Source organism: Temnothorax curvispinosus, unplaced genomic scaffold (assembly GCF_003070985.1).
Source record: "Temnothorax curvispinosus isolate PA1 unplaced genomic scaffold, ASM307098v1 QBEX01005067.1, whole genome shotgun sequence".
In the NCBI taxonomy this organism is placed as follows: domain Eukaryota; kingdom Metazoa; phylum Arthropoda; class Insecta; order Hymenoptera; family Formicidae; genus Temnothorax; species Temnothorax curvispinosus.
In genome coordinates this window covers 59,432-71,770 of record NW_020214847.1, presented here as the reverse complement: position 1 = coordinate 71,770, position 12,339 = coordinate 59,432, and the positions used below count along the sequence as shown (strand labels likewise).

At 40.7% G+C, this 12,339-nt stretch overlaps 1 protein-coding gene across 3 annotated transcripts in view; it reads left to right on the top strand.

The window, feature by feature from the left end:
* LOC112454424 (paired box protein Pax-6-like) overlaps positions 1 to 12,339 on the top strand; it is a 94,851-nt gene that overhangs the window by 23,196 nt on the left and 59,316 nt on the right. For all 3 annotated transcript variants that reach the window (XM_025015808.1, XM_025015805.1, XM_025015809.1), the window contains one exon: positions 1,200 to 1,323. In XM_025015808.1, the coding sequence (XP_024871576.1) occupies positions 1,311 to 1,323 (13 nt within the window). In that variant the 5' untranslated portion in view covers positions 1,200 to 1,310. The remainder of the gene's footprint in view (positions 1 to 1,199; positions 1,324 to 12,339) is intronic.

Below are 12,339 nucleotides of genomic sequence, written 5' to 3'. Positions count from 1 at the left end.
TATCGTGGCGCCGAATTAAATTTTAAATAGTTCACGCATACACTTTCCACGCGAACCGAGGTTCACGCACACCCCCCCGTGCTTTCGGAGGAGGTGCGGTAGTCCCGAAATATTAATGTTTATGTATTTAATTAAAAGTTAAACTATAAGTTGCTGTGCATATGTTCACATTCCTGCATCTTAGGGATATTTTGTCGTGAGATATTTTGCCAGGGGATATTTTGTCATGGGATATTTTGCCAGGAGATATTTTGCCATGGGATATATTGTCGCGGGATGTTCTGTCGCTGGGATATTTAGACATGTAACCATTTAAGCTTTTTACAAAATTTCATCGAAATTGGATATGGGCCGTTTTCGGAACTTTACCCTTTTAATAATTTAATGACATCTGCTATAATTCTTATCAGTGTTTTGAGCTTAAAAAATTATCAACAATATATCTCATAACTCTAAATTAAATTTTATTTAATATCAAAAGTTTGACAAGATTTATTCCCTATTATTTGTCGCTTCGAATCTCAATTTTTCACCAAAATTTTTTAAATTCTTGTTTTATAATTGCGTGGCTTAATGTCTCGCCAGTACAACTGTGTAATTTTTCTTATATTACAGTTTGTTCCCCGATATCTGTTGTCGAAAGGACACATCTGGTGGCTTCAGACTTTATATATGTATAAATATGTCTTCTTATTTTCCCGTACACTTTGTAGAACGCAAGGTTGAAGTAGATTATAGGTACGTTGCAGTAGGATAGCAACCGCGCGTTTAAAGGTAACAGCGCGGGAAGAGATCGGTTTATTTGCTCAAGGCAACGCACATGCGACCGCGATACGCAAATGACGCAGATTTACACAGGTGCCATAGATACATACAGTTTTCAAGTGTATACAGCGCTGAATTAACTACGACGTTTGTACACGACGGGACAGTTTGGGTGGGTCATCGAAACCGCCAAGTGCCTACGGGACGAGCCGCGCCATTCTTTCATTAATCGCGTTGTTAATTGCCTAAAGTCGTTGTCGTGTTTGCCACATTTCGCTCGAACATCACGCTACGTTTTATATTCACATTGCAAAGCTATATAGGTAGTATCTTTCTCAATCATATATGATCACCTAATTTTTGGAATAAAAAGCGCTGCTATTGCTGCGTGCGAGGTTGAGAGTTTCTCTAACGATATTAATTATGGGTTTCAGTGAACGGAAGTGTTCAAAGGCCCGAAGATTCTGCCTTCGCAGCAACTGGGCGCTGCGGTCGCTCCATGGCCGGGCGCAACCGGCCTCATAGCTTCGGTCACTGCTGACGACATGGCACACAAAGGTAAGTCTGCGTCTTTTAACATGTAATTGTAAAATCTTAAAATTTCACCGTTGATCGGTATGCATAGCTGAAGATAACTTTTAAAACAAATTAATGCGTAATTGTTAAAAAGATGCGTATAATTGTAGGAAGAATATTGTTGGGAATATCAAATCGAACATTGAAACTATATAACTTGCGACTCTTAATTTGCAATTCTAAAATATGTAAATCAGTATAAAAATCATTACTCAATATAATAATTTAGAATTGTGATGAGCATAAAACGAGATTTAAAAAAAGTTGATGTCTCCAAAGCTGCATGCGCGATAAGAACATTAAAGCACGCGGACTCATCGTGACCCCTAAAAATGTATCGGAAGATCCTTCCACGTCGATCTTTGACCATACGTCATTTTCTAATCCGGCGTTCCATTACGACGAGCCATCACGAGAACGATTATGATAAAACTCTTATGGAGGCGGAGTTCTCTCTCTCTCTCTCTCTCTCTCTCTCTCTCTCGTTTTCTCCTTTTCTCCTTCTACCCAAGAAGCATAAAACTTAACGACTTTTGGACGATGACTACGAAATGCCGATGGTACATAACCACCATACGTGCGACGAATTCTCTTTTTATACGATTGACGTTTTGCATTAACGACGCCGACACACACGAGATACGTATCTCTCCATTCGATTTAAACAATTCTTGGAGCTGCTCTTCAATCATCGCTTCGTATTCTACTTCATTCCGTTTCTTAGCATACGCGCTCGTTAAATTTCAGGAAAATTACCGAGAATTATTTTTGCGATTTTGCGAAAAGACGTCTCTGAGGAGTCTGTCATCCTGATTTAAGTAAGGAATTCTCAAATCAAAACGGTCAGAATATTAAGGGGTGACAATAAATTAAGAATGTTTCTGAGATGATTCCGTATGCGACGACTTCTCTTTTTTTATTAATCCGCGCGCATACACTTCTTCTATTAATTCGCGAGGCAAAGTCTTGGTGAACGTAAACTATGTCCGGAGATATTACGGATAATTCGAATTCTAGCCCCGAACGAATCGAAACGTCCGAGAATCAAGAGGGGAGGCGTTCGGTTGATGGCTAAGGCGTTTAACCCCATTAGTCCTGAATGGAACCTCTCGTCTCTCTCTCCCCCCCCCTACCCTTCCCTCCCTCTTTCTTGTTCTCTCGTACACCCACCCCCCGTTCCTTCTCGCTTCCTCTAACTTTCTGTCACTGGCGCTTCCTCCGCTCTCACCCACCCCTGCTCGAGCTCTCTTAACACAAGGGTCCGAAGAGGATGGGCAGACGACGTCTCAAGGCTTTCTAAAGCCGGCAACTTCTGCCTGAAACTGGCTGCTCACTTCACGTATTGATTTCCATTCTCTTACGCCTTCCAGTCCTCACGCTCCTCGTCCGCCTCGCCGTGTCTTCCGGGCCCACCGCCACCGGTTCGTTCCTTCCGCGGGATCCTTCGCTCCTCCGCCGCGAGATCATAATTTCTATCCCTTGACATCCTGATAGATAGTCGTCGTATAACTTAGCTAAAACGCCAAGCTAAAGAGGAACATCCGAACGTCTTTTATTCAATAACTTGCATACTTCTTGCCCTTTCAAATTTTGTTACGCATTTTCTTTGAATATATTATATTACCATACACCAATTTTCGACGGAATACGTTGAAAAATACTGATGATTTAATAGATGAATGGACTATTGTGGTTATCCAAATCTGGAAAAATCGGAAAAACATCGATAAAATAAGATATACATTTAATTTATCATTTGATCGTGTAGTTTGTTATATCAAAATCGGAATCATTCGGAGTAGCTAAACATTCCATACACGATTTTCAGCAAAAGTAATTACAGCTTGTTTTCTCTTCATTTTTTGTATATATGGTAGTCACGATAATTGAATCTTTTGTGCCTGTAACGCGTCCTGTTTGTTTTTTGTGGGTTGAACGAACCTAGCAGGTCTGTATTCGATTATATCAATTTCAATCAAATTTTCCCCCGCATATTCCAAAACCATTTTGTTATTTCATAGAAGCAGTTTATTTATTAACGGTTCACTATGTTGCAAAGGATTTTAATCCGGCATGTTTTAGACATATACAAAGCGCTATAACAGCTAGTATTATCACAGGATTTACTTTAGTTGTTTGTAATTTGTTGAAAATAATTTTTTTTTACTGACCCTCTCCTCTTCCAGATTCTCTTAGTTATATACAGCGTTATATATTGAACAATGAAAACAACAATGCAAGTAAAACACTTCTTTATGTAATTTAGAGTGTTTTATGTTTCCAAAGATAGTACATATATATATATAGAGTATTGATTGTTAGGTACCTGCCGTGTGATTACAAAAGTCTAAAAATTACTGATGTTTTCTTCAAAAATCCCTGTAATGGGCCGGCGCATCGGATTCCCTTTGGCGTAAAAAATTCCGCGAGGGTTTTCGGCGCGGATTAAACATCGCGGCAGCGGAATCCACAAGTGAGGAAGCGATCGGAGAGTCTGCAGGGTGCTCGAAAATCCACGAGTTATCTGACCGAGTGCGGCTCAGTGGGGTGTGTAGCGTTAAGTTGGCGTTAGCTCATCGAATCGCCGCGCCGCCGCCGCCACGGTGCCAAGAGACGAAGTTTTGTTTTGATCGATCGCACGTACAAATCGTATTTCCGGCCTTACCTCGCGAGCGATGACAAATCAGCTCCTCCTCATTTTCCGCGGCGGAGCCGCGCGAGAAGGCTTACGCATCGCGGGAACATCCTGTCTATCTTTTATGCCTACTTACGCCAAGCCGAGGTAACTCAAGTAGCAAATTAGGTGCTTGCCTTTTTCATTACTTTCCGTCAAGAAAGGTGGGTGAGTAACTTGTAGCTTGTCTCGTGTTCTTATGAACTTCGTGCAATCTTGCCGTTACAAGGATCAGCGTGTCGTAACACTGCTTTTCCATGTAATTCGGAATGTTTTATATTTCCGATGATAAAACAGTCACGTTTGTAACAGTAGGATTTTATAGTTGTTATATACAAAAGTGCATAAAAAGGATATTGATTTAAGTTCATTCATCTCGTATTACAATTATCAAAACATTAAAGCTAGATGTTAGTAATTAAAATGGCGTGGGAAAAAAGCATTTTTATCACGCTAATTTAATTTTTCTGTGGTATAGTTAATATTAAGCGGAAGAATTATTTTTACTTTGAAAATTATTACACGAGAGAGAAAATTTAATAAAAATAATTCTTGGATATTCTGGAATTAAATCGTTAAAAGCGGAGTCGAATAGTTTTAATATAATATTGTTCTTTCTATTTTGTGCATGTGTATTTTTATCATTTATAAACAGCGATTAATTATTTATTTATTATTATTATTAATTTGCAAAAATAGAATTTGCTCTTTTTTACGCAAATGGTATCTAAAGGTGTTTTATTAGCATGCACTATCCACTATGTAATTTAAGATTAGTCACCAAGATTCAAAAAAAATTCTGCAAAGAATAATAGAAAGTTGTCATCTGACTGATTACTATAGAGATGGGATCAAGTTCAATACGTACTTAAAAATTTGAATCAAATCCAATAATCAAGTTTTATTTTCTTGGATTTGAGTAATATTCGAGAGATATTAATAAGAAATACTATTTCACACATCGTAGGACTTGTGAAGTAATCGAACCTCGATTAATTGGTTTCGAATTTTAGAATGATCGAGTACCTGCAGAATTTGAAATGTATTTATAAGTAATTTCTATCGTAAAGAATCTTATCTTTTACAAGTAATATTTATTATATGTCATGATATTATAATGAAAAGTTATAATGTAAAATTGTAATAAAGAGAGATTTGTGTATATACACACACATACACACACACATTATGTTTTTAATAAAGTAATCATAAAAGATTCGAACATATTTGATCCAGGTTCGAATTTATTTGGAAGTATAACACTCTTCTTTTTCGGGGTATTCATAGAGGATTCGAACCCATTTCGTCCAAGTTCGAGTATACTTGAAGCATTGCTTTTATTTTTAAAAGTAATTACAAAGAATTTGAAACTACGCCAACAGATTCGAACCTACTTTTAAAACACTTAATTCTACTACTGATTACTTTTGACGATATAATGCCAAACGTGTCGATTTATGCTGTTTATGTATACCTATAGCTTATAGCTTATACAAAATTAGCTCGAATTCCTGCGCGTTGATATAAATCATAATGTGCAAACGAAAGAAACAGCATGCCACGGTTTTCTTCGTCATTTCGGCGTCATTCTGTATACATATTTGTCCCATAAATTAATTCGGTACTACCGTAAAGTGTATTTCTATACCTCACGGTCGTTTCATCTTGTTAAGAATTTCGCTGGACGATTTGCGCATTCTTTCATAAACTTTTTAGCCGCATATTTGCGGACAACTTTTGCAGAATTGCAAAGCCACTTGACGGCATTTCCGGTGTGGAATATCTACGAGATAGTATTTAACAAAGTTTTCACGACCGTTGGGAGGGTTAACGCTTCAAACGGCGTTCTGCAACTTTCGAACTAACGATGGTCCCTTAGCCGTAATTCCTGACGAGAGTTTCCAAAGTTTGGCAAATCGTCGCGTTTCCGCACATTTGTCCTGCTCCGTCGCGTAAAACGAGGAGGCGCACCTAGTACTTGTCGCGAGTAATCGCGCGCGTAACTTAGCGATCAAATTTTCGAAACGCAAACTGTGCTCGCAGTTGTTTCGTACGTACGTTCCTCTTGTTTATCGCACAAATAATATTTGCTCGCTTTTGCGTGTCATACATAAATATATAAAAATAATTTTGTTCCAAAATATTAAATACCTTTTTTGTAATTATTTTGTAAGTAGGTATAGCAATCGGTTTTATTGCGACTATTTCTTTCTTGTCTTTTAACTTTTTTTTACATTGACGGACAATACTATAGATATATATATTAATAGGTAATATACATACTATACATATATCAAAATAGTAGTTTTTTTTTCATTGGAAAATCCACTCGGCGGCTCTTCGCGACAGGGAGGCGTTGCGTCTTAAGAAATCCGGAAGTTTGGCAAATCGTTCGGTTTCCGTTTTACCGCGTGAATTCGACTGTCGGCACGACATTTCGCCGACGACGAATCAACCACCCTCGTGCAGGAGCTGCTTTTACGCGTAAGGGACGACACGACGAAGCCGGAGGACGGGTGCGCGCGGGGAACGACGGGACAGCGAAATAAGAATAAGAAAGGATAGCGCCCGGCTCTTCTCTTCCTTTTCATTCTTTCTCGATAAAGCGAGTCAAGACAGAAAAAGACAAAAAGAGGGTGAGAAAGAGAAGGAGGTGGAGGAGGAGGAGAAGGAGGAGGAGGAGGAGGAGGAGGAGGGTTCTTCCGAAGCATTGATCGTTTCTGAATTCCGAGTAGATGGCAACCCCCGGGCGGTTCTTCACCCTCCGGCCTTTCTCCCTCAGAGCCTCAATATACGTACTCGTCTTTCGTACGTTACTGCGGCGAAAGAGGAAGAGCAAAAATATGAAAACGCCAGAAAGACGGGACAAGCGATCAGAGAGAAAGAGGGAAAGAGAGAGAGAGAGAGAGAGAGAAAGAAATAGGGGAGGTACGCTCTTTAAAACGGTTCTCGGTTCGTTCAAAACAGATAGAACTTCTCCGCTTTTGATCCCGCCGTTTTCGCTTCGTTGACGACAGCTTGCACAGTTCTTATTCAATTAATTTTTATCTCTCACGCGACAGACGATGATTTTTTATTCATAATAATCGGCGAAAAATCCGTAAAAAAAAACAATAATATTAACCTTTGCGAAATTAATAAACTGCGCGATAAACTAGCGTTCTTTTTCTCGCAAAATCGCGCTCGGATAAAAATTGTCTAAGATTCCATGTGACACCGCGTTATGGAATTACGAGAATTAGCTGGGAGTATTTTAACTATAAATCATTAAAAACAATCTTCATTTATTACAGCAGATTAAAAAAAATATATTTAAATCCATCTTACAATTTTTCTCAAAAGGAAAACACTCTCCCGCAAGCTATGGAAACGTTTTCTTCACGTCGCGTCCGCGTCGCAATAATTTTGCACATCCTCTTACGCGCACGACTCACTCCGAGCTGCCGAAGCTACCTCGCAGTTACTCGCAAACGTTCTCATGCCTTTGCCGGTCTCCTCCTGTTTGCTGAAGTATCGAGTGCTCCACCACCGCTGTCATCATCGTTGTCGTTGTCGTTGTCGTCGTTTCCACTTCTACAGCACCGCTGGAAAACGCTGAAGATACGCGTTATTTCAGGCGGACGGGGCACCCTACCTCCGCTCCATCTCTTCTTCTCTCCGCTTCTTTCTCCCGCGGCGGGATCTCGAAGAGGGCGAGAGCGAAGCAGCCGCCGTCGCTGCCCAGCTTTTACGGCTATCTATCGAGGCATTTCGTACGTGGACTGGATACGTGGTGGATTTTTCAGGGTCCTCCGGCTTGGCCCGGTTGCGCCACCGCGTTGCGACTACGAATTCTTCGGAACGAGACTCCCCCGTTCGAACGTCTCTTCCACCCGAGGTGGACCGAGCGCGAAATGTCCTAGCCACCCGCTTCTGTTTGAGGAGAGAATTTCACAGTCGAATACGCCTGATGTAAAACGTGCACTCCACATTCGACTGTCTCACAAACCTCACGAAGAAAACTGTCTTTCGAAAAAGTCCCCGACGCGGCGGCAGTCTTCCGACGGCTAAGGCGATCTTCAAGTCCCGTCGTGTTCGCGTAATGAGATATTGAGGCACAATGGTTAATGAATCTCTCAAACAGTCTTATTTTATATACAGCATTTTGTTGCTCAAGACCGATTATCAAACGTATCCTCTTAGATTCCGCCAGTTTCGTTGAACGTTCCAATTTTTTTATGTCTTGATACACGTGTACGGATCTTAAATCTCGTTTCTCTCAGCGTCCGCGAATGTGTGGAAAAGAAGCTCTCGCTGCTCTTAATCTAGCGCTTATATTTATCTATTTTCCAATAAAAGGAAGTGCCGCGCCGAGACGGCATTAAAGCCGAGAGCTCATTAACGCAGCGAAAGAAAAGAACGAGCGGCCCGACGACCCTAGCCATTGTCACGACGTAAAGCTATTGCTATGGGAATTTCATGGATTCTCCGCGGCCGTCGCGAATAATGTCCCGATCGTTCCACTGATTTAACACCGGAGAGTGGCAAAAGGGAGAAAGAGGGAGGGCCGAGGAAGAGGGCGACGAAGCACCATTGGATATTCTCTCTAAACGACGAGACTTGACCGCACTTTAGATTCTGCCGCCAAGTTTTCACAAGTCCTTCGTGAAACTATTTGTTCTCAACATTCTGCGCCGCTGAAACTGTTATATACAAAACACTTGCGGCAGTAAGTATCGCTCCGATTTGAGTCACGGACATGTAACTTAAAATAAGATAAGCATATTGATTTTATATGCAGCTTTTCAAATGGACTAGAATCCATGGCTTTAGAGAGGAAACGCATCATTGAAATTAAATAAACATTCTCAAGATATATGAAGGTACTTTTCAAACAAAAGTTTCGTAAAACTAAAAGAGCAGTTTCTATAAACATGTATATAAATTGAAAAAAATTAATTTTGCGAAAAAACTGATTATTTTTATCGATAAATTCGCGTTTGAGATTTCTGAAATTGACAGAGTCGGCGACGAGCGAAATGCAAGTAAATAAACATCGACGATAAAACGCGCGAGACCGTGATTGAGGAAAGTATTCCCTAACGCCTCGCGCAGATATCTCCGAGATATCTTAAGCCATTAGAGATCCTCTCGCATTACTCATCGTTTTTTCGCGCTCGCGCGCGTATGCATTATTCCGTCCTAACTATGTAGCCCCGACAGGGAAACAAAAAACTGTCACATAAACCGCGCCCTCTCTCTCGCTGATGCCGAGGGTGACGGCGAGAAAATGGAGACGGTGTGAAAAGCTACCGCGACGACGACGACGACGATGACGACATCGTCACCGACATCGGCGACGGCGGCGGCGGCGTCGGCGAGCGTCGCTTTTGTCCGTCCCCGGAACGAGCTCACGCAGGCATGACGTTAATCGACGAGACGAGCCTCGGAAGCGTTTGAGAGGGTAAACGCGGTTAAGTCAGCGTTGAAAATTCCTTCACGTTCTACCGTCTCCTTGACTTACGGCGAATTATCTAATCGGCGTATCATCGTCAATGTCACGTCGCGTAAAAGTCACGCGGTCATTCGCGTTATTGCAATGCGCTGCGCCTTGGACGCTTTTCAGAAGGTATATTATATGTTAGGTGTACCATGCTCACGCGGACTCGACATTATGCTAAAAAATTAAACAAAATAATTAAAAAGTATCACGTAGTCTAGAAGGTGAAATTCAAAGCAACGTTGCCGTAATCGTCAAAGAAAAAGAAAATCCGTCTCCATTCTTTGAACACAACGCTAATATGAATAGCCGTGAATTAGCCATACACGAATTAATCGCAGTTGCTCTCATAAACATACAGTTTATACGCAGTACAGGTTATACAGAAACATACTGTCAGGATTGTAAATAATTAAATATTTTTTAATTAAATGCCTATCTAATTATACTAATTACTTTTTACAGTTTTAATACTTGAAGTCGAGTTAAAATATAAATATTATTCAGAATTGTAATTAAAGTCGAGTGTAATCACAATTAGAAAAAGTATTTGTGTTTAATGTTTAATTTAATTACAAATACTTTTTAAAATTGTAATTAAACTCGAATTTCATTACAATTCCAAAAAGTAATTATTACATACATTTATTTAATTACAAAATTTCACAACTTTCCACACTGTTATAATGAGAGGAAATACTTTTTTTATTGATGCAGTTTAGACGAAAATAAGGAGGAATATCACGCTAAATAAATGTCTTGACAGATCACAACGGGTCTAGTTCGGGCATACCCATGGGCACACGAGCAACTGTCGACCTAATTTTCCCCTAAATGTTTCCAAAGATTACATCGGTTCGCCATTGTACGCGGCGAATGACGTGATCTCTCAATGGAACCCCATAAGCCTCTCGGCAAAACGGATACGGATTTACATGCATTGGTTCACATTTTCAGTGACGTACACAATTATAGTGTAAATGTTTTTATAGTAATTTTGTTACACATCGATACTCATTTTCCAGATGCGTACGAGGAGAGATCTTTTTTTTTATACATGTCACAAAACTTGCAAATGAATACGAATTTAAACTATTCTTGATGCGTTTTCGGGATTGTTTACTTCTTTATGGCGGAACTTTTTCTCTCTCTGTGTGTCAGTTCGCATGGAAAAGCCAGAAACGCAATTTCTTCACCTCCTCGCCGCGCCGCGAATGAAGAAAACAAATGGCGGACAAAGGCGTAAAATGGGGAAAAATCGTTAGCAAAACGCGGCGTGTTATCCACCGCGCGATAATGACGTCGTTTGGCGCGCTAGCAGCACTTTCATTTGATTTTTCCGCAGGTTCGTTTCTGCATACGCTGTATTAGGGTTTACTCGCTCTAGAGGTCTCCTTCCCTTCCTGTCTCTTTCTCTCTTCATTTTTTCTGCTTCTCCACCATCTTTCTCTCCTCAAACGTACTTGCATGCCGTCGAAACCTTCTCTATTTTTTTCCTCTTTTTTTTCGTCCGAAAAGGGACTCGAGAGGAACGCCACTTCAGATTCTGAAGCACAGAACCGTCCGCCCTCGCACACAATAATAACGATTCCACCCGCACACCTGCTTAAAGCCCTGACTGCCGGACCAATCTCCGAACATAGCCCGACCCATATTCTCATTTTCATAACAAGGCCAAATAAACCGCACCTGCGATTCCCTCGAACGTTGTACTCTTCATCATTCTTCTTCTGTATCGACATTTTTCGCGTATTACATCCAAATTGTTATGGAAAATACAGAAGCGTCATTGCCGTTTCGAGAATATGTTCCCACACAGCGCGATGCCCACTACACGAACTTGTATATTATACTTTTTCTTGTAAAAGTTTCTTTGCAGTAACAAAGTTGAACGTGAATCCATAGAAATATTTTTCTGTTTCATTTAACGATATTTAATATATAAACGTATTTCTCTGCGGATAATAATGATCCAATTTTCAAGTACCTAACATAGAAAAAACGGTTTCACTGAAGTATCTAAAAACTTAATTAAATACTGATTACTAGTTTAAGATAATTTTCTTGAACCATCAAAATAATTATGTAAGACGCTCAAGCATGATGATGCTACAAGAGTTTTCTAGCATTCTAGCAACCAACTGGAGCGCTTTACATAATTATTTTAATAGTCTAACTTTATAACAAAATTTTTTTAAGATCTGTGCCTAACTAAATTCTTAGATACTTCAGCAAAACCGGTGCTGTCCAGAATTAAAAGTTTCCGTGTATCTTTCTATAGCGTAATGCGTAGAAATCTATCGGGTGTTTCTGCGGATATCAACGGTGAAAAATTGTTTACGAGGTACCGACACGTTGAATGTGGTTCGTGATTTAATAGTGTATTCCGTGCCCCATTTGCATTGGATGTAGATCCCCGTGTAGATCGACGGCGCTGCCGCATTATTCCCACAGCTGATCATTCCGATACGTAGATCTAATTATGTCACAACCCCCATGGGCATCGCACTCCCATGGGAACAAGCGGTGCGCGACCACAATGCCGACCAACCAGCCGATGTCATTGTGCACTTTGTACGATTGTGCTGTAGTACGCCTCTGTTAAAGGGGCCCTCACGGCGCCTTCTTTCCTGGTGGCACATGCACGTCTCGACCCTCGGTTTACGTTCCTCCGGCCGGACCCTTCCTGCATTTTTCGGTAATAATCGTCGAAAAAACGGGGGGCTCCCGCGGACGGCACGGCGAGGATTCGAGAGTCTCCCTTGTGCGTCGATCGCGATTAAGCTTCCTCCCTTTTTTTTCTTCCTCAAACACAAATCGCCGGCCGCGCGGATTACACGGCCGA